General features: G+C 40.9%; 1 protein-coding gene across 8 annotated transcripts in view; it reads right to left on the reverse strand.

Annotated features, from left to right (window-relative positions):
* rbms3 (RNA binding motif, single stranded interacting protein) overlaps nt 1–22,729 on the reverse strand; it is a 305,125-nt gene that overhangs the window by 202,703 nt on the left and 79,693 nt on the right. For 7 of the 8 annotated variants that reach the window (XM_038725792.1, XM_038725790.1, XM_038725794.1 and 4 more), the window contains one exon: nt 19,279–19,482. The exons of the other annotated variant lie outside the window; for it this stretch is intronic. In XM_038725792.1, the coding sequence (XP_038581720.1) occupies nt 19,279–19,482 (204 nt within the window). The remainder of the gene's footprint in view (nt 1–19,278; nt 19,483–22,729) is intronic. 8 annotated transcript variants of the gene reach the window in all.

Genomic DNA, 22,729 nt, shown 5'->3' on the forward strand with positions numbered 1-22,729 from the left:
TACGCAGCCAACTATTTCACGGAAAGAGAGAAAGAGTGAGTGAGTGAGTGAGTGAGTAGGAGAGTGAGTATCTCTGCTCTTTTTTTACTTATACTGATGTAACATCTACGCATTTACTGGCGAGACATACTGTCTAGATAAGGCTCGTCATTTTTTATGTTTACACATTTTCTCTGCTAAATATCAGATTCATAGGTTTGAAGTGATTTCCAAGATTTGTATTTGTTTCATCCTAAATTGTACACTAAGGCTTATCACTGAAAACAGCACAGTAAGTGCCAGACTACATCAAAGTGTATTCATTGCCTTTCGCAGTGAGTGAGAACTGATATGATTGACAAGCTGATTTGTCAAGATAAAGCTAAAACTATGCTTCTCTGCCGTTTCAAATATTTCAACACCTACACTAAGACATAGTTGCTAATACTTTGCAGCCGGGTCAGTCAAACATTTTCATGAAACAAAGACAAAGCCATGTGCTGTTCCTCTTTTCTGAGGTCTTCGTCTGATGCTCACTATCTAAATTGAGAGCACGGGTGAGTCATTCACAAGAATTTTAAGTAGAGAAAGACAGCTGAGGGTGCATCGTGAATGAACCCCTGAATGTGTGCATTAGTTACAATTGCCGTCTAAAGAATAAGACAAGTCTAGCAAAGGAAAATTCAGCATGATCACAGCATGGCCTCTGGTCAGAACCAGAGCGTTTTTTTATGTAGCCTTTATTTAACCCGATCAGTCAATTGCTTACAAGGCAAGTTTGCACAGCAATGAAAGCATGCTTTATTGTAAGATAACTGAATTATATTAACATCCATGGAGATATTACTGTCCTGACGAGGCACTGAAAGCTGCCCTTTTGTTCACTGACTGCTCTGATAACACCAGTTATTCTGCTAATGTCCCGAATCTAAAAAGAGAGGAAGCATGAGAGAAGAGAGACAACAACATTGTTTGAATGCAACAACAACATAAAAAAGCTGAACAAGAATAAGTTGTCTTCTAAACACAAAAACTGTTAAGAACTACACAATGTTCCCATCCAAAAAGAATTCTTAGAAAGTCCACAACCACTTTGTCCTACTGTCCGGCTCCTCCCTGAAGGCGACGACTGGCCTTCTGCAAGCTGCTGCACAAACCAAGAGGCTTTGTTTCCTGTGGTTTGCTGGACAGTCCTGTCAAGGGTGTTTCCCAGAAATTACCAGATGCGTGGAATTCAAGGCAAGGCTGGCGCAGCGCCAGGAGAGGGGTGGTGGGAGAGGAGGAAGAGGCTGGATAATGTAGGCAAGGGGGAAAGGAGGGAAATGGAGTTATAGAACTGCATGGCCTAGTATTCTAGAAAAAAAAACAAAAAAAAAAAACACATTTTGCTTTTGGCAGTGGTTCTTCTGTGAGATACCCGAGCACAAGAAGATCATCTTACATGTTTCATGCAAACCTACTGATGTAGCATGAATAACCAGCGTCCCCGGGGCATTCTGTTCATGATCAAGTGAAAGATGAGCTATCTTACCAGTCCAACTACGACATGTTGCAACACAGACATCAAGCATCTATCGGTGCTTGTATTACGGATTACAGCCGAGCTCCTCTGATTATAGTTTACAATAATCTGAGAAAACATGACTGAATGTTCATGATCACTCACAATTAGGGACAGACTGATAAACAGATGGTGCTTGAATGCCAGTGTTCATCATACCACTGAGTACTCAAAGCAGATGATGGAGTTTGCATGAAACTGTGGTATTGCTATTAAAAGAGTTGTTTTTCCCCCCATTCAAGCAAATCTAATTTAACAAAATTTGAAGGCATGCTAAGACACATTAATGCCAAAAAATTTGAGATCAACTGTTAAAAAAAAAAGAAGAAAAAATAGGAGATAATTCTAAATATAATACAAATATCTCAGTGTATGAGTACGACAAAAAAACACAGATCTTGGCAGTTTAACTAAAAAAATTGCTTTTGCAAAACAAAAAAAGTTTAATATAAATCATAGCGTCGGATTCCAATCAGAAACGAGCTGAAAATAAGCTGGGAAAAAAAGTAATTTTTGTGTTTATAAATAGTCGAGTTCAGCCAAATTGGTCTGTAATGTATCTGGCATCCACTCAAGCCTTCTTCTTGAAACTTTGTAATATGAGAAGCTGACCAAGCTTATGGACATACAGGAAATTTGCAAACTAAATGACGTACTTACTCACTCACCTCCCCTGAAGAGACATCTCAACATTATGTGTTTGAGTTTAGCACACACCAGAAACCTGCGATTTCTTAACACATTCTTATTGGATGACAGCCTGAGGTAATTCAACACGTTCCCCCTCTGAGAGTATAACTTTCCACAGCTAAGAGAACCGAGTGATATAGCCAAGATTTGATTTCAAGGTGCTTCTCTTTATATTTCTTTATATATGATGGTCTCAACACCTGCTTTTGGTTGTTTATCTAATACTTATAATAATGTAAAAAAAAAAGAAAAGAAAAAAAGGGCAGACTGACTCCAGACCACCGGCCCTGAACTGAGACATTTGATAAACACCAGGCAGATTTCCAGTGAGTCATTAGCCTCTATCACAACACAGAGGAGAGCAACACAGGCCTAATGGGGAGGAAATATGAGACCAGACGTGCATGAGTAAAAATGACTCACAGCACCCCATACTACACCCAACGAGGGACAGGCAATAGACCTAAAAGAGTAAATTGCATGCACTTACTGGATTTCTATTCCAAACGTGAAATGTATATACAAGTCATACAGACAGACTAATTTCTTCATTAACGTGATTCTGAGAAAAGATCAGAGCTGTTACAAATGTTTTTGTTGGGAAAAGAGGCCCACAGCCAGGATAGATTTTACGTGTGTGTATGTAGCTGAATTTAGCCTGTGCTTACTACATTCAAAGTTAGATGGTCCACAGCTGTGGAAGCTCTATGTGTGCGCTGGCACGAGCACCGGTGAGAGTACTGTGTGTGTGTGTGTGTGTGTGTGTGTGTGTGTGTGTGTGTGTGTGTTTGTTTTTCTCTGTGTAAAAATAGTAAGTAAAGCAAAACATCTCTGAGGAAACTCAGGGATCACAGGAGGGTCAAGGTTGTTCTGACACCAAAGGTGAAAACACTTCAGTGGAGTTCAGAGATCAGACTTCCTGTGTGGCCTCATGCTAACCCTTTGCTAACTGAGAGCCAGCCATGTCCTTCTGTGAACCAGCTAGACCCCTAGTGCCAAGGACAGCATAGCTACATCAATGTAGATGAGGAAGATATGATCCCAAGAAAATCTCTGCATAATAAGGAATTAAGTGCAAGCATAAAGAGTGTGAGTTTAAACAATAGATATTTCCCGTTGGACGCGTTAAGCCAAAATATTCAAAATCCACACTGTTGAAGATATGAAGAAGGCAGCAGACCCCCCAGAAAAAGGCAAATATGACTCAAAACGTATATAGCAGGGAAATGAAAAGAGGCTAATCAAAGCTTCATCAAAGCATGTATCATGTGCATTTTGTTTTATTCATTATGTTAATGCCCTAAATAGATTAAGTGCAAAGTCATTCAATCTTGTCAGTGCTACTGTGTGCTACTTTTTTCTGTCTTTTTGAGAATGCTTATGCATAGCAAAATAACAAGGTCTGTAAGTGTTTGACAATTTTATGCTAAATATTCTAAGCATAAACCATACATAAACAATGATGATGATGCTTGTATACTGCTTGTATACTGTGTGTGTGTGTGTGTGTGTGTGTGTGTGTGTGTGTGTGTGTGTGTGTGTGTGTGTGTGTGGTGTGTGTGTGTGTGTGTGTGTGTGTGTATATATGTTTGCGGTAATTGGTGCTCATGAGTATGTGAGTCAAGAGGCACACAGGTAGAAGAGTAAAATAGTGAAGCAATATAAAATGCGCTGAAAATTCTGCCCACAGTAGATAGAGATTGGAGATTGGGAAAAGAGTTATAGCTGGCTGGAACTGATCCGTATAGGCCTATGAAGCCCAGGGCTGTCTGCAATTGAGCAGGATGGGATGGGAGGACAGCAGCAATGTTTTAAAGCACTGTTAAGCCATCCTGGAATGAAGTGAAATGACCACATGTCACAGAGAGATGAGAAGTGAGAGGGAGGGGACAGGCAGAGTGAGAAACAGTGCGAAGAGTAAGGAGAGAGAGAAAACAGAGTGTGTCGTTCTAAGAGGAATATTTCAGGGTGGTAAATGGAGCAGAACTCCATTCCAGCTCCTCTCTTAACCTCCCCCGGTGTCTCATCCTCTGCATGCAAAGCATGAAGCCCAGGAGACAAAGAAAACAGAGAGAGAGAGTGCTGAAGAGACAAGCTTCAGGACAAAATAACACTGAATTAATAGACAAGACATTTTGCTCATGCATTTGTTTTAACGTAACAGAAAACATGCGGAGGCGTGGAATAGCGAGTGGTGAGAATTTGCTGTATTCATAATTGCCATTCTGATTGGTTTAAACGATGAAAAGGTAAAGGCCGTTGACCCTGACCACACAGGCACCTGGCACCCACTGGGATATACAGGCATGGACAAAATTGTTGATATCTTTCCGTTAAAGAAAGCAAAACCCACAGTATTAAATAACTTGAAACTGACAAAAGTAATAATAATATTTTCTGAAAATTAGGGGATGAAAATCAGACATTGCTTTTGAATATTGGTTCAACAGAATCATTTAAAAAAACAAACTAATGAAACTGGCCTGGACATGTGAAAGGGGTTGCTTGTAGGGATGAACCCACAGAGAATTATCACCTGACACTTTCAAATCACTATTTCAGTTCACGATTTCCACTCTAATAGTGATGTTTTTGGCAACAGCAGGCAGCTCTTTTCAGAGTAAATACTCTGATAAAGACCACTGTACACTGCCCTGCCCAGCCCAGCATCGGACAGCAGCCAGACAAAGCTAGGGACTAGCTGGTGAACATAGTGGCAGCAGCATTTAAAAGCAGATATTTAAGCTAGAAGTGAACAAAAATAGAGCTAAAAGGTGAGTGAATTCAGGACTTTGTTCGGGTGGCCAGAAAATGAATTCCAGTGAATTCCGTGAAAATGTTGCTCCATGACTGCTGGATTATAAATAGGCAACTGTTTGCTAACAAATTCTCTACATTGACTTGGTGAAAGGTGATAATATGTCAGTGTTGTGTTTATAGCTTGTTTCCGCTACACCCAAGTGGCTGAAAAGATTTGCCTTACGATCCTAGGACACTGACACTAAAACAGCCAAAACTGGACAAAGGGAAAGAACCCTGGAAAAGTTGATGAGCGACAGGCAAGCAGCAAACGGCGCTCCTGTCAACTGTCAATACATATTAAAACAAACTTCTCTTTATGCCTTAATATTATGTTGATTAAACAATTATTCTTCAAATTTCCAGAAGTGAAATTAGGTCATGGGAGGTCAATATCTTTAAATGATGGTACATGCATTATTAAGGAAGGTTGTACAATTAATGGGCACAGTAGTGTATGCTGTATGTGTCTTCATAAGCTAACTAACTTTAAGCATACTGGGCATGCTTTAGATACATTATAGTGCTACTCAAAAATGGGTTGCATATCTCGGACATGTAACACAGTCTTTGAAACATCATCATGGGATTTGGTATGGTGCAATACTGCCAGGTGGCAATGAGGTACTAGAAAGGATATAGTAGATGATTAAGAACATTCACATTATGGTGCAACTCCACTGGGTAACATTTAGATATCAGTGTGTAAGACTTTCAGGGTGATGCATTTTGAGATTGCCTCCTTTGCGGCGCCTCTATAATTAGTAGTCATCAAAGTGCACCAGCTAAACGGAGCAAAGCGGCTCCAACAAAGCTTCCACCTTTCACACAACCAAGGCTGACTGCTGAGAGAGGACTAAAGCAGGGACAGTGTTATACACAGGTTTACACCTGGTTTCCATAGCAAACAAATGTTTATTGCAAGAGCGAGAAACCAGAGTGTGATACAGATAGAGAAAGAGCATAGAAAGAATGTAACTGTTAAATAAATGTTTTAGGACAGGCGACGCAAGAGACTTTTCAATTCCGTAGGCCAGATACTTTGTGGTCCTTGTCGTATTAAACTCACTATTTTATAGCAGTAACAAAGGGTGCAATAACATGTGTGCCTTTACTTTATATGTCTTTGAATGTGGCTTCACAGAACCAAAGGAGAAGTGAATCATCAAGCTCTTTCCTCAAACAAGGCTTGTCCAAGTGCTGCATTTCTGCTGCCAAAACAGCACACAGTGGAACTTTCAAAAACAACACTGAACACAGGGTGTAAATCAAAAATATCTCCAGAGCTTAGCTCAGTGGCAAAAAACCTGATATAGTAATAGAATCATGGATTCAGTCGTTCTTCATTAGAGGGCTATAGCCACACAAACAAACTACTGATGCCACATATAAACAGTAAGTTAAGGTGAAGAATTAAGTAGAATTAAAGTGGTGAAATAAGAAATAATATTAATACAAATATTAGATAACACTGTGACTTGATTGCGACAAATTGTGATGGCTAGAAGACTGGATCAGACTTCCCGGTCTGCAGTCGTCAATATCTATCAAAAGTGGTCCAAGGAAGAAAATGCGGTGAAACAGAAACAGGGTCATGGGTGGCCAAGGCTCACTGATGCACATGGGGAGCAAAGCCTGCCCTGTGTGGTCCAATCCAACAGATGAGCTCCTACAGGTAAAATTGCTGAAAAAGTTAATGTTGGTTCTGATAGAAATGTGTCAGAACACACAGCACATTGCAGTTTATTGCGAATGGGGCTGCGGCACCACAGACCGGTTAGGGTGACCATGTTGACCCCTGTCCACAGCCGAAAACGCCTAGAATGGGCACGAGCATCAGAACTGAATCACAGAGCAATGGAAGAAGGTGGCGTGGTCCGATGAATCACATTTTCTTTTACATAACATAAATGGCCAGGTGAGTGAGCATTGCTTACCTGGGGAACACATCGCACCAGTCTGCACTATGGGAAGAAGGCAAGCCGGCCGTGTGATGCTTTGGGCAATGTTCTCCTGGGAAACCTTGGGTTCTGCCATTCATGTGAACTACTTACGTTATGTTACCTAAGCAATGTTGCAGACCATGTATACCTGTTCATGGACATGGTATTCTCTGATGGCAGTAGACTCTTTCAGCAGGACAATGCGCCCTGCCACAAAGCAAAAATGGTTCAAGAATGGTTTGAGGAACACAACAACAAGTTGTTGACTTGTCCTCGAAATTCCCCAGATCTCAATCCAATCAAGCATCTGTGGGATGTGTTCTGGACAAACAAGTCCTATCCATGTAGGCCCCACCTCACAACTTACAGGACTTAAAGGATCTGCTTCCAGTGCCTTGGTGTCAGATACCATAGCATACTTTTAGAGGTCTAGTGGAGTCAATGCCTCAATGAGTCAGGGCTATTTTGGCAGGAAATGGGGACCTACACAATATTAGGCAGGTGGTCATAATGTTACGGCTGATTGGTGTATATCCGTGCTTTAAATTATACCGTGAAATATGTTTTAGACCAGCAAAACACAAATCCTTCTTACAAATAATCATCATCACACGAGATGTGTATGCGATTTTGTGCATGACAGCCACCCCTCCTACCACACAAAACACATAACAGTGGGAGCAGCTGCCAGAATATCAGTTGGCACGATGACCGTAAAAATAAAATTAGAACCAGTTCTAAGTATAATAGGCCCAGACAGTTTGCAGTGCACATGCGTTCATGTTCATTGTGACCACACTACAGTGCTCTGGACGATCCCCTCCTATAGTAGGAGGTGATCAATATGCTGTGCATAGTCTGATTATGTTTAGACACGACATATTTCTTTGGGAATTCTGTGATGGAAGGTGGAGTGCGAGTTCCAGTCAAGTGTAGGTAGGGGTGGGAGATACAAAGAAAAAATGTATTTCAAATGAATACAAAATGCAGCCGTTGTATGTCCATCCCCTATTCATAGTTGGGGACGTGACATGTGACACGTGACATCACATTCCAAAGAAAATGCTTCCTTGGAGGGCAAAAGAGACGTTGTTTTCCGCTGCCTGCCAACCAATATGCAAGTGATACATTGTTACTTGGAGTTTGTTACTTTTTGCGTTGCCAAAATGCTGGATGGTTGTTGTGCTTTTGGATTTACTAATTGAGGAGGAGACAAGCCGGGGCTGTGTTAGGTGAGGGATTCCCCAGAAGGTAAAAGTAAACATTACCGCAGTCGAGCGGCGGCAGGGACCTGGTGGTTTTTAACAGCACAAATGCAGCAGCGGATACTGTAACTTTATATGGATCGGATATGCCCAACACCTGCAGTTTGTATTCATATCTTTCTTTTTCTTAAGTTGAAGGGTGATCCAAATAAAATTTGACGCCGTCTCTACGGGTCGCAGTGTTGGTCTGTTGTTTTGCCCTCCAGGTTACTGTGCATGTCAGGTGACTGAAAACTATGAATTGTCAAAATAAAAAACTCAAGTCGCTCGGCCAGTATTTAATTGAGATATATATATATCGCATATGACTCAGAATCGTCCTGCCTATAGTCGACTGATAGTCGAATCATGTGTGTTTTTGTGCACGCCGATTGCGACCCTTTTCTTTCTCTCTCTCTCTCGCCTGTCCTTTACCGGTCTTGTGCAGAGTTTTGTGTGCTTTCCGGGCTGCCGACAACTGCATGCACGTTGTGGTTCCTCGCGGGTCTATTTCAAGTAGCCGGCTATTTAAAAACGATAAAATATTCTTTGTGTAGTTCATCAATGTTAATAAACTATCCGAAAGTCCCGCGAGATGCGGACAACTCAGCACAACATCGGTGAAGCTGGGGCTTGGTCTCTTCAGCAAGTGTTCCTCTTCTGCCAATACACACATACACCATAATCCAAAATAGGGTTATAATTTTAGATTTATTTACGCACTTTAAAAACATTTATTGAAAGTTTCGTTCTTTTTACATGTTCATTTACAGCATTAAACATTGAAATGTATATTGTAATAGGCTGTATATTAACTCATTGGGAGAAAACTGGTAGTTCTATGTAAAATCAGACGTTGAGCACCGTCATATCGCCAAAATGGCATGATCCTTGTTTCGCTGCAAAGCTTCAACTGTGAGATTGACAGTCGAATTAGGCTCCATCCATCGAAGCATCGAATCTTTGACTATTCGGGGTCAGCCCTAATATATATATACAAAAAAAGAGAGCTAGAAATGCGTATATCACTTGTGCTCAACAATGTTAGGGAGGACTTTTCTGGGCTAGAGTTATTAAGTAATTAAGGTAAGGTCCTCACTACAATATAAACAATAAAATCGGATTCAGCTAAATGAATGTGTTAGCATTCCTGTGTGTATGTAGCCATGGGCCTCAGGCCTTCATCAGAATAGTAGAGGCCTCATCATCTATTTCTTTCCCATACGGTTCATGTTCAGCAATCGCTCTTGCCCATGTTGCATGATTGCACTGAAGGACCAGTATAATCAGCCATAATGCTTTACAGATGTTATGGGTGTTTTTAAAGCCAATACTACGGCCCCAGGCAGCCATATATGAAAACCCATCTGTGCACGGCTGTCCATTTGCACAAGTGTGTGCGTGTCTGTATATGTAGCTGAAAACCAGGGCATGATCAGAGTGAAACATTATAAATTAAGGTCACATCTACAGCTCAGGATGTGTGATTTATGTTCTCCTGCCTTGCCCTGTCATTAACTAATCACCTGAACAGAAAGCAACAGGTGCAAACTGATTTGCTGAAGAGCGATTTCACAGATGAGACACTCCAAATTTACCATTGAACATGACCACTTAACAGCACTAAGCCAGCAATGACATGTAAATATGACAGCTTACATGATCTGAACAAGAGAAGACACCCATTTAAATCCCCGTAAGATCTGCCAGCACCCTTACTAATCCAACCTCTAACATCTCCCATTGTGTCCAACATCTAATATCAACCATGAACCGCTGCTAAATGAAGACTGGTGGCATACCGCAGCCAGGAATTTGCATGGACCGCATGCTCTTGTGAAATAGGAAATGAAACATGCGGAGGCTTGGAACCTCTGTCAGATTCTGGATATTCCTGTGGTCTGGCGCTCGGGATCATGTGGCCCAGGGCCTTTAATTCTTAATGGTGGAGAATGCCAAGCTCTGGTCACGACAGGAAATGCCTGGTAGGTGAAACATCCGCCCAAAAAGCATTCATTCAGAAGTGTCAAATACACGTTTCCCCTCTGACTGGATTGGTGCACTGGTAAACAAAGTGCTTTGTCATCATGACCACGTTAATTTAGTTAGACTCCATTCAGCTGCAAAAGTAATTAAAGAGGAATTAATTTTCTTTACAACATGGACCTGGGTCTTATATATTTGCACTCGGTAATCACTCTTATCAAATTGCCTCAGTTAAAATATGTAACTTTTGTGTATTTGCATTACAGCCATGGTGGCAGTTGTATTTCCTGTGTTATTTATTGCTATGGCAAAGGCAGCGCATGTAGATACAGCAGCCGTAGCTCCTTTCAACTTCGCTACACTTTGTTTTGCTTTGTTTGCCTGGATTTAGCTGCTGACAGTCACTGTAGTAACCTTATTGTTTTTACTGTGGTTATTTACGCATAGATAATGAGCTCCGGACAGCACCTGCCACAGAACACTGGGCCAGGTTAGGCTACCTGAATAACTGTTTTTACTCTGTTGGTCTGGTACTCGGTTGTTAGTCTTGAGTGATGTTGTGTTATGAACATTTAGCCAAGCATTAAGAAGTATGTAGGCCTATTTGCAAATGTCTTCAATCGTCTTCTGATTGAGCTTGTGAATGCTTCTTTTATTCTCAACCTGCACCATTAAAATATGGTAGCATTTAATAAAATAAAACAAAACAATAGGCTATATACAGTTATTTATATACAAAGGCCATATACATACATACACGTATACACCCAAAACATTCCACAGTGCATTTTTGATTTTGCGTCTGGGGTGAATGTAAACCACAGCAACAGAATGATAATATATTTTCTTCATTTGGGAAACAGTGTCTATGGCTGTGTTTGATCACCAAGAATCATCAATGTAAACAGAGTCTACCTCCTCTCATCTTGCTGAAGTCTTGCACTGACAGCTCAGACCATGGACCATCTGCCAGGGTGCAGATGGGGCAGGTCTATGTAATGATCTGGGCACAACATTGCTTGGCCAACATGAGTACCATTTTTTCCAGACCGGACCTATAGGAGCAGCCTTAAAGTCAAAGCTGGGCCAACATGGCTGCTATCTTAGTTCTCTTTCCTCTCCTCGGTTCTTAGTGGTGACTGCACCCGCCGTGGTCCCTGGTCCGGTTGATCGGGCCGGGTGGATCGTGGTCCGCTGCTCTTTAATCTTCCTTTTCAGACAACTGTATTTGTAATACGTGTCATAGGTAAGACGTGTTTTGGCAATAAAGCCGGAAAAAACAAAAGTACAGGGAAGTTTAAAGGAGCTACAGGCTGCTGCTTCTACAAGTGCGGCCAGTTGCCATAGCAAGCATATATGTATTTAATATCTTTAAATATTGTTTTATTTTATATGTTATATTTAAATTTACATTTAATTATCTGTTATGTTCTGTATGTGTAACAAGTAGGGACTACAAACTTTCTTTTCATTATACAACCTTGTGTCGCATAATGATAAAATAAACTACCTTGATTTGATTTAAAACTTTCAAAAGCTATATTGCTATTATTATATATATATATATCTCTCATTTTCAACGGGGACAAGTGTAGCCCAAAAAAATGGATCAACATTTCTTAATATAATTTACAGAACAACTACAATGATAACAAATGTAAAAGTTCTGTGTTTAACAACACTGCATAATAGTTATGGATATATTAACAATATATAAACAGACAAGCACTGGGGATAACAGCTATACTGTGGCAATGCTTTCTAATGCGAAGATAATTACTGTTGTTTACATTGGGCTCCTAACAATTTACAAAATATACTGACTCAGAAAACACATTAGTGTTGGCAGGAGTTTTAATGGTTTGATGCATTTGCCTAAATAAACATAAATTGGCCATTATACAATAATTCCAAATAATATTATATTGCAGCGACTTGATGGTGTTGATGCTGTCAAACTATCTGTGTGAGTGTGTGTAAGTGTTGCTGTTGAGGCGGCGGTGATGGTCGCGGAGGGTTCTAAGGAGTGTCATACTGGAAGTAAATACACATTTGTTCATAGAGACACAGTCACAGCACTCAGTCACTCTGCCTCAGTCTGCACTGTTGAAGCAAATTAAGGAAGCCTTGGCAGCCTTTTAATGGTCTGTCACAGTCTAACAGGTTTAGAGCGCTTACAATGGACCCAGGCACTAAGCCCGACAGCTCGCACTTAATTGTTCAGAACCTGTGTGTGTGTGTAAGTGTGTGTACTGTTAGAGCCATTCTGTGGCTGTAACTAAAGTCATTGATTCTCATTATGAGGACAGATGAGATAGACACTTTCTGCCCGTCAGTCTGACTGGTTCAATAAAATGAGTACTCCAACTGATATGTTATGATGAATTTGGTGCCAATAGCTGTGTTTCCAAACACAATTTGACTGTTATTTTAAAGAAAGTGATCCTGAACCCAAGGTATCCGTGCCCAGTTACATTCTCAGTGCCAAAGTGTTTAAAGTTAATTGCATGGCTATATTCCACAGAAAGGAATCCTGAAATGTCTTAGCGATTTCAAATAAACCATCTGCAGACAGACACAAAGACATGCAAGGCCATAAGCGGATTGAGTTATTGACTCAACCAGCCAATAATAAACAAAACATGTAGTGTCTCAATTTTCAAGTGGTGCCTGAAGAAATCAGCAAATAAAACCATTTGTTTTTCACTCTGTAACCCACACTCTATCAGCCAGTAAAATGGTCCACGAAGGACGAGGTGGCAGTGAGTAAAAATCCCTCCTAAATGGTTGGAGATTCTGAGCTGTGTGACCTAGAATATGTTTGACAATCTTCTTTTAATTAGGCCTTGAAGACACGACTCATTCCAACTGCTGTCCCGAGAGCTAAATTAATTACTGAGACAAAGCCCATTCTAGCTCATGGCAAAGATGAATCATTGCAGTATTTGGGGAATGAGCAATGCTCTTCATTCAAGGGCTGATGAAAGAGACTCAGACACTAAAATGTAAGCTAATGTACTTCATCAAAAGGCTCCTTCAGCCACACCACACATGCACTGTACACATGGGCATGTGCTGCCTCTGTAATCAGGAATTCATTTTTTAACTGTTTTTGTCTTGGATGGAATATTTCCTCGACAAATGCATAAAAAAATGATAAACTGGAACTTTTATGATGGTTACAGTTCATCTAATTCTTTTTTGTCCGTAACATCCTTGCCTCACTTCCTACTCCCCTTCAGTTACACCTCCCTTGCGACTTCACTCTCAATGGTCTGACCATTTTGCTTTCCTGGGCTGTCTGCAGATAACTAGCCTCAACTCAACTGCCTTGTGCAGACTATCAGCCAGCGGACGCGCCCTCACCCACTGCGGGCAGACAGGCCATCCATTCAGCTAAATGACTGTGTCATCTGTCAGCCTGTTTAAATGGGTGTTTGTGAGTTATGGCTAATTAAGCTAATCACAACACGAAGGGTTATGCCAGAGCCTGGCCCTCACAAAGAGATACAGATGAAAAGGTGTGTTGGAGGGATGGAGTTATGTCACACCTGCACCTGATGAATATGCGAAGATTTAAAGAACTGGGAAATGTGAAGAGTTTTAATTGATATATTTAATTTAATTGTAAGATATAAACAAACAAACAGTCAAATTTTTTTTGTTTTAGTTGCTTGTGAAATACAGCGGAGCAACACTTTGCAATCAGGGATATGATAATACTTTGCCCATTAGTCTCTTTCACTTTCACTTGCCCTATTTATTATTTCTGTCTATTCCTCTCTCTTGTTATCACGCATTTTCTTACACACTTGCAATGTCCCTTTCTGTCTCTTTCCTGAGTTTTCAGAGACCTTGTGAATCTGCAGATGTGCTGGGAATCCCTACTAGCAGGTTGGTATTGACTGAATGATTGGCCAGTGTGTGCTCGGCAAGTCTAATGAGGTAACAACCGAATTTTTGCTCAGGCAACACCTCTACATTAAATTGAAGGGTTCACGGGGATGTCCATGTCCTCAGACAAAAAACTAATAACCCACTCAAATGTTTTCATTAGGGAAAAAATGTGTTTAGTTATCTATGCCTGATAAGATGAGATTTCCCAATACAAAAGGATAACATATGGAAACGGTCGGCCAGCCAACACTTCTTGCACCAATTCCCCAGCAGTGAAGTATTTGTTATCCTACAGGAGAGACAAGCTAGTTTTGTCCTCTGCAGCACATGTGTGTGTCTCTCTATCTGTATGTTATGAAGAGAGATGAACTCTGCAGCAGCACATAGACGCAATGTGGCCAGCCCTTGAGTTCAGAATTCTTTCCACATATATCTTGTTACAACAAGACCAAAGGACTTCAGCTTTTGCTTTCTCTGACACATACACACCATAGATACACACTCACATCTGCATGAGCTCTGATTAACTTGATTATAAGCACACTACATGGATGCAATTAGCTGAAGTAGCCCACGCTGGTAATGCAATTCCTCCCAGTTGTAATAGTTAAATAGACCAGTACAGCTATTAAACCAGGACAAATGCAAGACCATGATTCCCATACCCATCTAACAGGCAAAATAATGAAACACTTACAAACATGAGTAATATCTGGACAGAGGAGACCACTGTGATTGACGCAATGTTGGAAACATCTGGATATTAAGCACTTTGGAGATAATCTGTTGAAAGACTGAGTATACCATCAGAAATGAAAAAGCTTAGGGGTCACATAGAAAAATGGGTTTCTATAAGCAGAGAACAAAGTATTACCTCCTTAACTTTATCTCTTCACAGTCAATCCAAGATTGAATGCCAAAGCCAAACTGATGGCCAACCATCACCACCATCATCATCCAATTTAATTTGTCCAACCTCCTTTAGGACATGATTACTGAAAAAATCAAAGCCAGGTGTTCGGCAAGTACGGTACAAGTAGATCAAGGTAGGGGAAGCACACCTTTGCAAATTTCAATGGGATGACATTGTTGTGGAGAGAATGTGGAGCAGTGTTTTATGTTCTGTAAGAAAGTGAAATACTCAAACATAAATCATCATATACACATTAACCTGAAAACCAATAATTTTCTTTTAAGGCAAGTTAAATATTTCAAGCTGATGATGGATGATCACTGGACAGGAGTATCTGTCTGATTAAATTAGTTTTTCAAGAGGGGAAACAGTTGACTTCTTCACTATAGGCATTTAAACCCTTCTCAGAAACAAAGCTAGATGGTTTAACAACAATCAAGAAGTACAATGACTATTAATGAAAGTCAGAGTATTTTCTATGGGGTTGTGTGATCCGTCATACGCGCTGCAAAGAGTTAGCTCATTAAAAGTATGCTTTTGGGGGGGGGAGCGCTCATTTCTCAAAGCTAGAAGGCTGCATATCAAATATCTCAGGGGCAAGGAGTGGGAACTCAATTTACAATGTCTACACTTTCCCTGACATTGTATGTCCACCATCATTGCCATTACCCATAAATGGGTTCTGTCACACCAATTAGTGGAAAGTATCTACACAGAATGTTTCCTTTTCTTTGCCATTGTGCTTGTGATCAATTCTCCATAGACGAGAAAAAAATCTATAATGTGAGGCTGAGGCTATAGGAGTCTTCGCAGCCCATATGGCTTTAAATAAGGAATCCAATAACACCATGTGCAATCATTAGCTTGTCAGGCTTTATTACACTAAAGTACCTGAAGGCTGTTTAGCTGTTTGGTTCATAGCATGCAGTGAAGCGAGGTTTGATGTGAGGTGAGACCCATGGAACCCTTCAATGTTAACCATGTACTCTATCTTAATTAAGTTTGTAAGCATGCTAATGTAAAGTACATATGAGAATGGCATTAGATTTGCAGGTATTTGGTCACAAACCAAGGTATTAGACAAAGGTGAATTTTGATCTGATGATATGGCTAGAAGAAAACTCCAGCACCAAAGTCATTGGGATATCTGTATCAAATTTCTAGCAATTTGCCAGTGAGCGTAATCCAGGCGGCAATTATGTTTACACAAAAATGTATTAGCCAAAGAAATTCCTAGTATGCCAAAGTATTTTATAGGAGTAGGCATTGTACATTCACAGGAAATAATCATTCTCTTTGACTCTTCTAGTCACATCTTCTGACTTCTACATGACTTTCTCTGCTGCTGTTTTGTCATACCATCTTCCCCCCTGAGGGATCCTTCATCCCACCATTTTAAGAGTGGAAATGTATCCGCTTCCATTGTAATTACAAACCCACTGGAGGCAAAGCTTCTTGATCTCTGCTGGATCCTCGCTTGCTTTTCTTTTTTCCTTTATTTACTCACCTCTCTCAGCCGAGAGGACAGACACATGCTGAGCTATCAGTTCTGTTTTTCTTCCCTTTCTGTTGGGCATTCTTTGCATCTAATATGCCTGAAATTTCAATAGCATTTTGGGAGGCAATAAAAACAATGATGTTGATGGGGACGGTGTTTGAGAGAGAGAGACTGTACAAAGACAAGGGTTTCTGTTTGTACATTGTGGGGATTTCCAATCCATATTCAGTATGTGTTGCATATAAGAGGCTGTACAAATGCACAAGGCTGGAACCATGCCTTTGTTTACTGTTGGTGTCTGGATTAGCCATCTCTAGGCACTGTGAATCCTACTTGAGGCCAAAGTGTTGACTTGTAACAGCCCAGGATGAAGGCATGATAGTGGGGAAGAAATTGCTTTCTGCAGGGTCGAAATTAAAGCTGCAGAAATGAAAACAACTGTCCCCACTGTCTCATGAAAACCAGCCAGTTAAAGCCAGCGGAGTCTGCTTTGGCTTGCGGGTAGAGGGTCAAGATGAGAGCAAGAGTTTGATGACCCCGTAGTGATATGTAACCAAGACCGATTAAACGCGTACTGTGTGAGAATTATGGCCTACCAACATCCCATGAAAAATAAATAATAAAACACACACACATACGCACGCACACACACACACGTACGCCAACAAAGTGGAGACATAGAATAAATAAATTTTTTCCACTGTGTGTTTTCTGTTTCAAATCCATTCAGGGAATCACATTTTTATGCCCTGTCTTTGTGATAAATGCAACGTGTATTTCCTGGAATGTCTAAGACTTAGACCCATTTACCTTAGACTAGAAAGGGTATTATAAACATTGATGCAATACAAAGACAGATCTGCCCTTTGCAAATGAATTCACACATTTTTGGTTAAATGAAGGCTACCCAGCTGAAAAGTCATTAATTTTAGATTTTCATTACAATTACTTTATAAATCTGTCCAGCCTCCACCAACCACCATAATGCCATCCACTATAATCAAGCAAAGCAACAAGTTGATAGTTTGAAATCACCATAATTAAAACTGGGTTATCATTTATCCTCACAATCATTTAGCTGGGTATCATTTAAAATGTTTCTACTAGTGCCCATATGATGCTTGACTTTCAGTACAGGACCAATACAATATTTTTTCCCCGATAGCTTGGGGAATACAAACGTCATTCCTCATTTCAGTCAGACAACTTACATGGAATGGATTACTGTATGTGAACGTAGAAAATGTACAGTGTTGATCTTTGTAGTCCTTGAAGACTCTGACCTTGTCACTCTCCACAAGATCAGCACAACAGGAGTGATGATAATGACTTCCCCCCCAGAGAAGGATAGATTTAGGTTTCTCGGGTTGAGGTGAGACTTTGAAATGTTGTAGTAGCTTTCAGATGAGCAGTGTGGCAGCAGGCACTACAGCAAACAAGTATGCAGAGCACTGATAGCAAGTACGCTACCATAATCAAAAGAGTGTATTGAGCATACAGTGCATTGCAGTAAAAAGAGTATGCGCCATGTGAGTGTAGTGGCAGACTCGAGTGTACCCAAAAGTGGGTTTAGCTTTTGGAAAAACCAACCTAGTTAGGTCAACAGGACACTCCTTGGTCCCGTGTGTGGATGTTGATGCCGATGACTGTGCTGCCTGGGGCTGTGGCAGTTTAGAACAGAAAGAACCATGATGTTCCCAAAAACATGTGACAGAGCCCCACCACAACTAGAACCACAGCAAGAGTTTTATGTTTGTCTTGTGGCATGTTTCGCTTTTGCTGTGCACAACATGATTTAAGACGCCCCTGCTCCTCTTTGCCGGTGGCAGCAATAATTTCCTTTGCGCTTCCTAAAAAGAGGCTACTTCTGAATGAACGTGTACCCTTGAATCACAGGAATAACATAAAAGGAATGCTGTGTGCCATCAGGAGCCTACCTACAGTGATGATTATCATCTCTAAATCCAATCCAATTTCTTCACACGTTGCATGCAATTGCTTCAGGGGTGTCTCAACATGTTGGAAAATAGGCAGCTGGGAATTTAAGTGGTGCGGATGTAAGATGAGAGAATATCAGAGAGTTGTAATGGAAAATAAAAGAATGAGCGAGAGATTTGGTGTGAAGCCTTGTAAATACATTTACTAGAGGAAGAAATACAGAGAAATAAAAACCTGCCAAATCTGTTTCCAGCTCTGTGACAGCAACATGACGACAATAAAAATCCTCAATTTGCCTGAGTTCCAGTCACACCCCGAACGTCACATTAGAAAACCAGATCGCACCAATAAAGTCGAATCAAGCGGATTGCAGAACAGCAATTAATTCCAAGGATAATGACAAGGGAAGCCGTCCAAAAGTGTCTCTACCTCAATTAGTATCTCATTGCACTGTCGATGCACAAGATGGATGAAAAGAAAAACAAATTAAGTTGCAGAGAAGAGAGAGGGTGAAAGGAAAAGATAAAGTAGGGGAAGGAGGGAGGAAGTTATATACACAATGGGGGCTTGAGAGGAATGAGTGTGGGAAAGAGGGAAAGCTTAAAGGGAAGATAGAGAAAGGAGGGTGAGGGGAGAGGGAGAAAGAGAAAAAGAATTTGCTGTGTGCATAAGAGCTTCCCTGATACTAACAGCCACTAATGGACACTAGAGAGTAAGTGATAAGAAATAAGAAGCAAGATGGACCGAGCAGAGACCTATTCTAAGAGATGAGAGCAAGAAACAAGCTAGAAGAGACACCGACAGGGAATGAGTAAATCTGCTGTACTCACAGCTGTATGGGCCGGGCAGTAGGCGTAGCTCGTGTGCGTGGAATGAGAGTGGTGATGCGGGTGTTGTTGTTGGTGGGACAGGTGATGCTGCAGACTGCTCCTGGCCGCTTGACTGCCACTGGTACCAGTGCTCCAAGTGGAGCCAAGGCTTGGACTCACAGCTGCTGCCTTACTGCTGTGGTAACCTCTCACCGCTGCACTGGGCTGGTGTTTGGAAGAACGGGAACAATGTGGGGAAGGGAAAAGGGAAAACAGGTTGGGAAAGCAAAGAGGTTAGTGTGAGACAGAAGAAAAGAGAAACTGTGAAGGAGCGAAGTAACAAATGTTACTGTGAAAAACATCAATAGCATAACTGCAAACAGCCTCCATTCTGCAACGCGGGCAAGCACTGACAACTGACTGCCCGCTCACTGACCTGTATCGAAAGAGAAAGCAGGACGTGGTGTTGATCTAAAATCTCCATACCAGAACATCAAGATTGTTCTCACACTTTCTTTTCACCCTTTTCCCCTCCCTTCCTCTATCTGAGCACCAGATGTTGTGAAACCCCCTTCTGTCACGCTCGAGATGTGTTCTTGCTGGAAAAGTGCTGATTGGTTTGATAAGATGCTTGGATTACAGGCTGGCAATGGGCTTCCCAGTGCGGCATTATGTATTGGGTATCAACAGGGTCCAAGAAACACAGGGCTGAATGTGCTGACAGGCTGGCTTATGCCGGTCTGAGATGGGTTACCTGGGCTGTCACGGCCATTGGAGCATAGAAAAAAAAAAATACAGGACACAGAGGGCACACATATCGAACCGTGGCATTTTAACAAGACCCAAGACAAATACTATAGTATTTGCGATCTCTGGTCAGCAATGCCACTTAGTTTGTTTTAACCTGTATTTAGCCTCCAAACAGCAGGTATTACTTTTTAGGTAAATTCAGTTTGCTAAGTTGTCAATCACAGAGAACACCACTTGTGTTTGAAAATATTCCACAAATCTCCATATTTGGTGATTTCAAAATTTTCAGAAAAACTGAAGGATGAAGTTGTGTTTTAAAGTTTGATTCTCTTACATTATAAACTAGATAAACCATGTAAAACATCTGTTCAAATAGCAGAGAATTGCATTGTCACAAAGGCAAAAATAGGGCTGTTTTTTTAAGTTGTGTTCATACTTACATACAGTATAGAGGTAGAGAGCCGCAGACTTGTACCAAGAGAGTAGACATGCATGCACTGCTGTACATACTACAATTGTGGGTCTGCATTCACAGACACATTTCACACATACACACTAGAAAACTTTGTCTTTTTTTAAATTAGTACTTTGATATAATGTTCAACACATAATTCACTGACACACTTTGGTTTGCTTGTTTTCTCTTTTACATTATGATAAAGTGAAAACTTCTGGGTTTTGGACTATTGGTTTGCTAACACAAGCAACAGTAAAACACAAACCTTCCATGGATATTTTTCACTACACTCTGACCTATTATACTGCACACAAAACAATTACACATTATTCAATAATGACAATCATCATTAGTTGCAGCCCCAAGTGTTTAACACAATCCCTAGTCTGAGTGCATTAAACAGAGGTCTTAAAGAAATCTTAAAATAATAATTTCTAGTTAATACATTTTTATTATATTATTTACTCTGCTCTGATCGTTTTCACTCTGCGAAAAAACATATCAACTATATAACGCAATCTAAACACCATTTTGTTATGATTTAATATACACATGCAAATGGTGCGCACAGCAAAGACAAACCACCTTGAACGAAGCACAGCTGTATATCACTAGTGAGCATTAACAGTCCCCTTTAGGCCCTCTTGGATTTTCACTGAGGTCAGAGGCCATCCCACACAGGGGATACTGAGGGGCTGGCAGCAATATGGACTTCACAGCTGTGCTTAGAAAGCTTGCCAGTCTTGTATTCTTCATCACAAAAGAACCGCAGGGGAAAAACCTACGCCAAAGTTCAGCCTAATACATACAATATATAGCGACAGGTTTAGGGTTCATGTTAATATAAAACAGGAGGAGGCTGTTTCCCCCAAAGGAGGATAAATGCATTTATACAGTAAAGAGTAGAGTCCATAGAGGAGCATGAAAGAGCCCCCCTGTTGTAATAAAACCATAGGTCCTGGGGATAAAATTGACAAATATGTGAAGCACTGATTTTGAATCACCAGGTTTTGTGTCAAAAAATGGAAACTTCAGTTGAAAGAAGAAAAAAAAAAAAAATCAAGCAAGTTTGTGTGTCTTTTGTCAAACACATCTAACACTCTGAGTTGTTATTTTCTCTCAGGCCTTAAATGACAGATTTAGTCATAGGGTCAAAATTTGAGAACTGTGCGGGCAGGATATATTGTACAAACAACGCATCAGCATTTAGAGCTATGCCTCACTGATGCAAGTTATTGAGTGCTATAGAGAAATTCTCGCACTATTATAGAGCCACTGTAAAAGCCAGAAGGAAAGGAACAGCCCCAAGTATGGTACATTAAGCTGCATGGCCACAGCCGCTACTTTAACACCAGTATTCACCAGTTCATAGAGTTTAAGTGCTGCCCCAAGCCATGCAACAACCTCCACTGGCCTTATAAATGAGGATTATTCAGCCAAAGCAGAGGCATTTAGACCTAATGCACCTATGCAAGGTGTTCTGTTAAAGTCCCTATCTCAAGGGAGAGATCATTTTTAAATACGCTTCATGCCTATAAGTTATATGGGATAACAGAGTCATTGCTGAAAACGTTTTAAGGCTGGGTTGCTATGCTGCATGAGTGACAAGATATCCGCCCTTTATATTACAGGGGCAGGGCTGTGTTTTAACATGAGGCTGAGATCCGAGGGTCTTGACATTCCCCGACTGGAATGCATGATTGGTCCCCAGACTCAGATTCATGTCACAGGCTTTCAGCGGCTCGTCAAAGAGCTACACTCTGCCCATATTTCTCCATTTTATATAAGGGCCAATGGGATCTGGTTACACAAGGCTTTTCCTCCTCCGAGGGGGAATGTTTTACATGCAGGCAAACAGATGTGTGTATGTGCTGGCCGGTGTATACGTGTGTTTGCGAGGGCATGCATGCGTGTATCTGTTTTGTGGGATGTGTGTGTGTGTGTGTGTGTGTGTGTGTGTGTGTGTGTGTGTGTGTGTGGTACTGCTATTGAGGAAAGGGGGACATTTTGCTCATTTGACGGATGTGGTCTGAACAAACTTCATCTAGAGCATTCAAATTCTTGACACTAGGGGTCCCTCCTCGGACAAAGCTGAGAAAACTGCACTCTCCTTGTGATGGGACATTCTGAACCTTACTACTGTCCAAAAAATATTAATAGAGCAACATAAAAAGTTCATATTAATCTATTTTTATTTTCTCTCTCTTCTTCCTCCACATTATTTAATTCGGGGCATAATCATGCTCTATGTTTTGAAAGTGATAA

The sequence above is a fragment of the Micropterus salmoides genome, unplaced genomic scaffold, assembly GCF_014851395.1.
Source record: "Micropterus salmoides isolate LMB-PRFRI ecotype aquatic unplaced genomic scaffold, ASM1485139v1 Ms_hic_scaffold_17, whole genome shotgun sequence".
Lineage (NCBI taxonomy): Eukaryota > Metazoa > Chordata > Actinopteri > Centrarchiformes > Centrarchidae > Micropterus > Micropterus salmoides.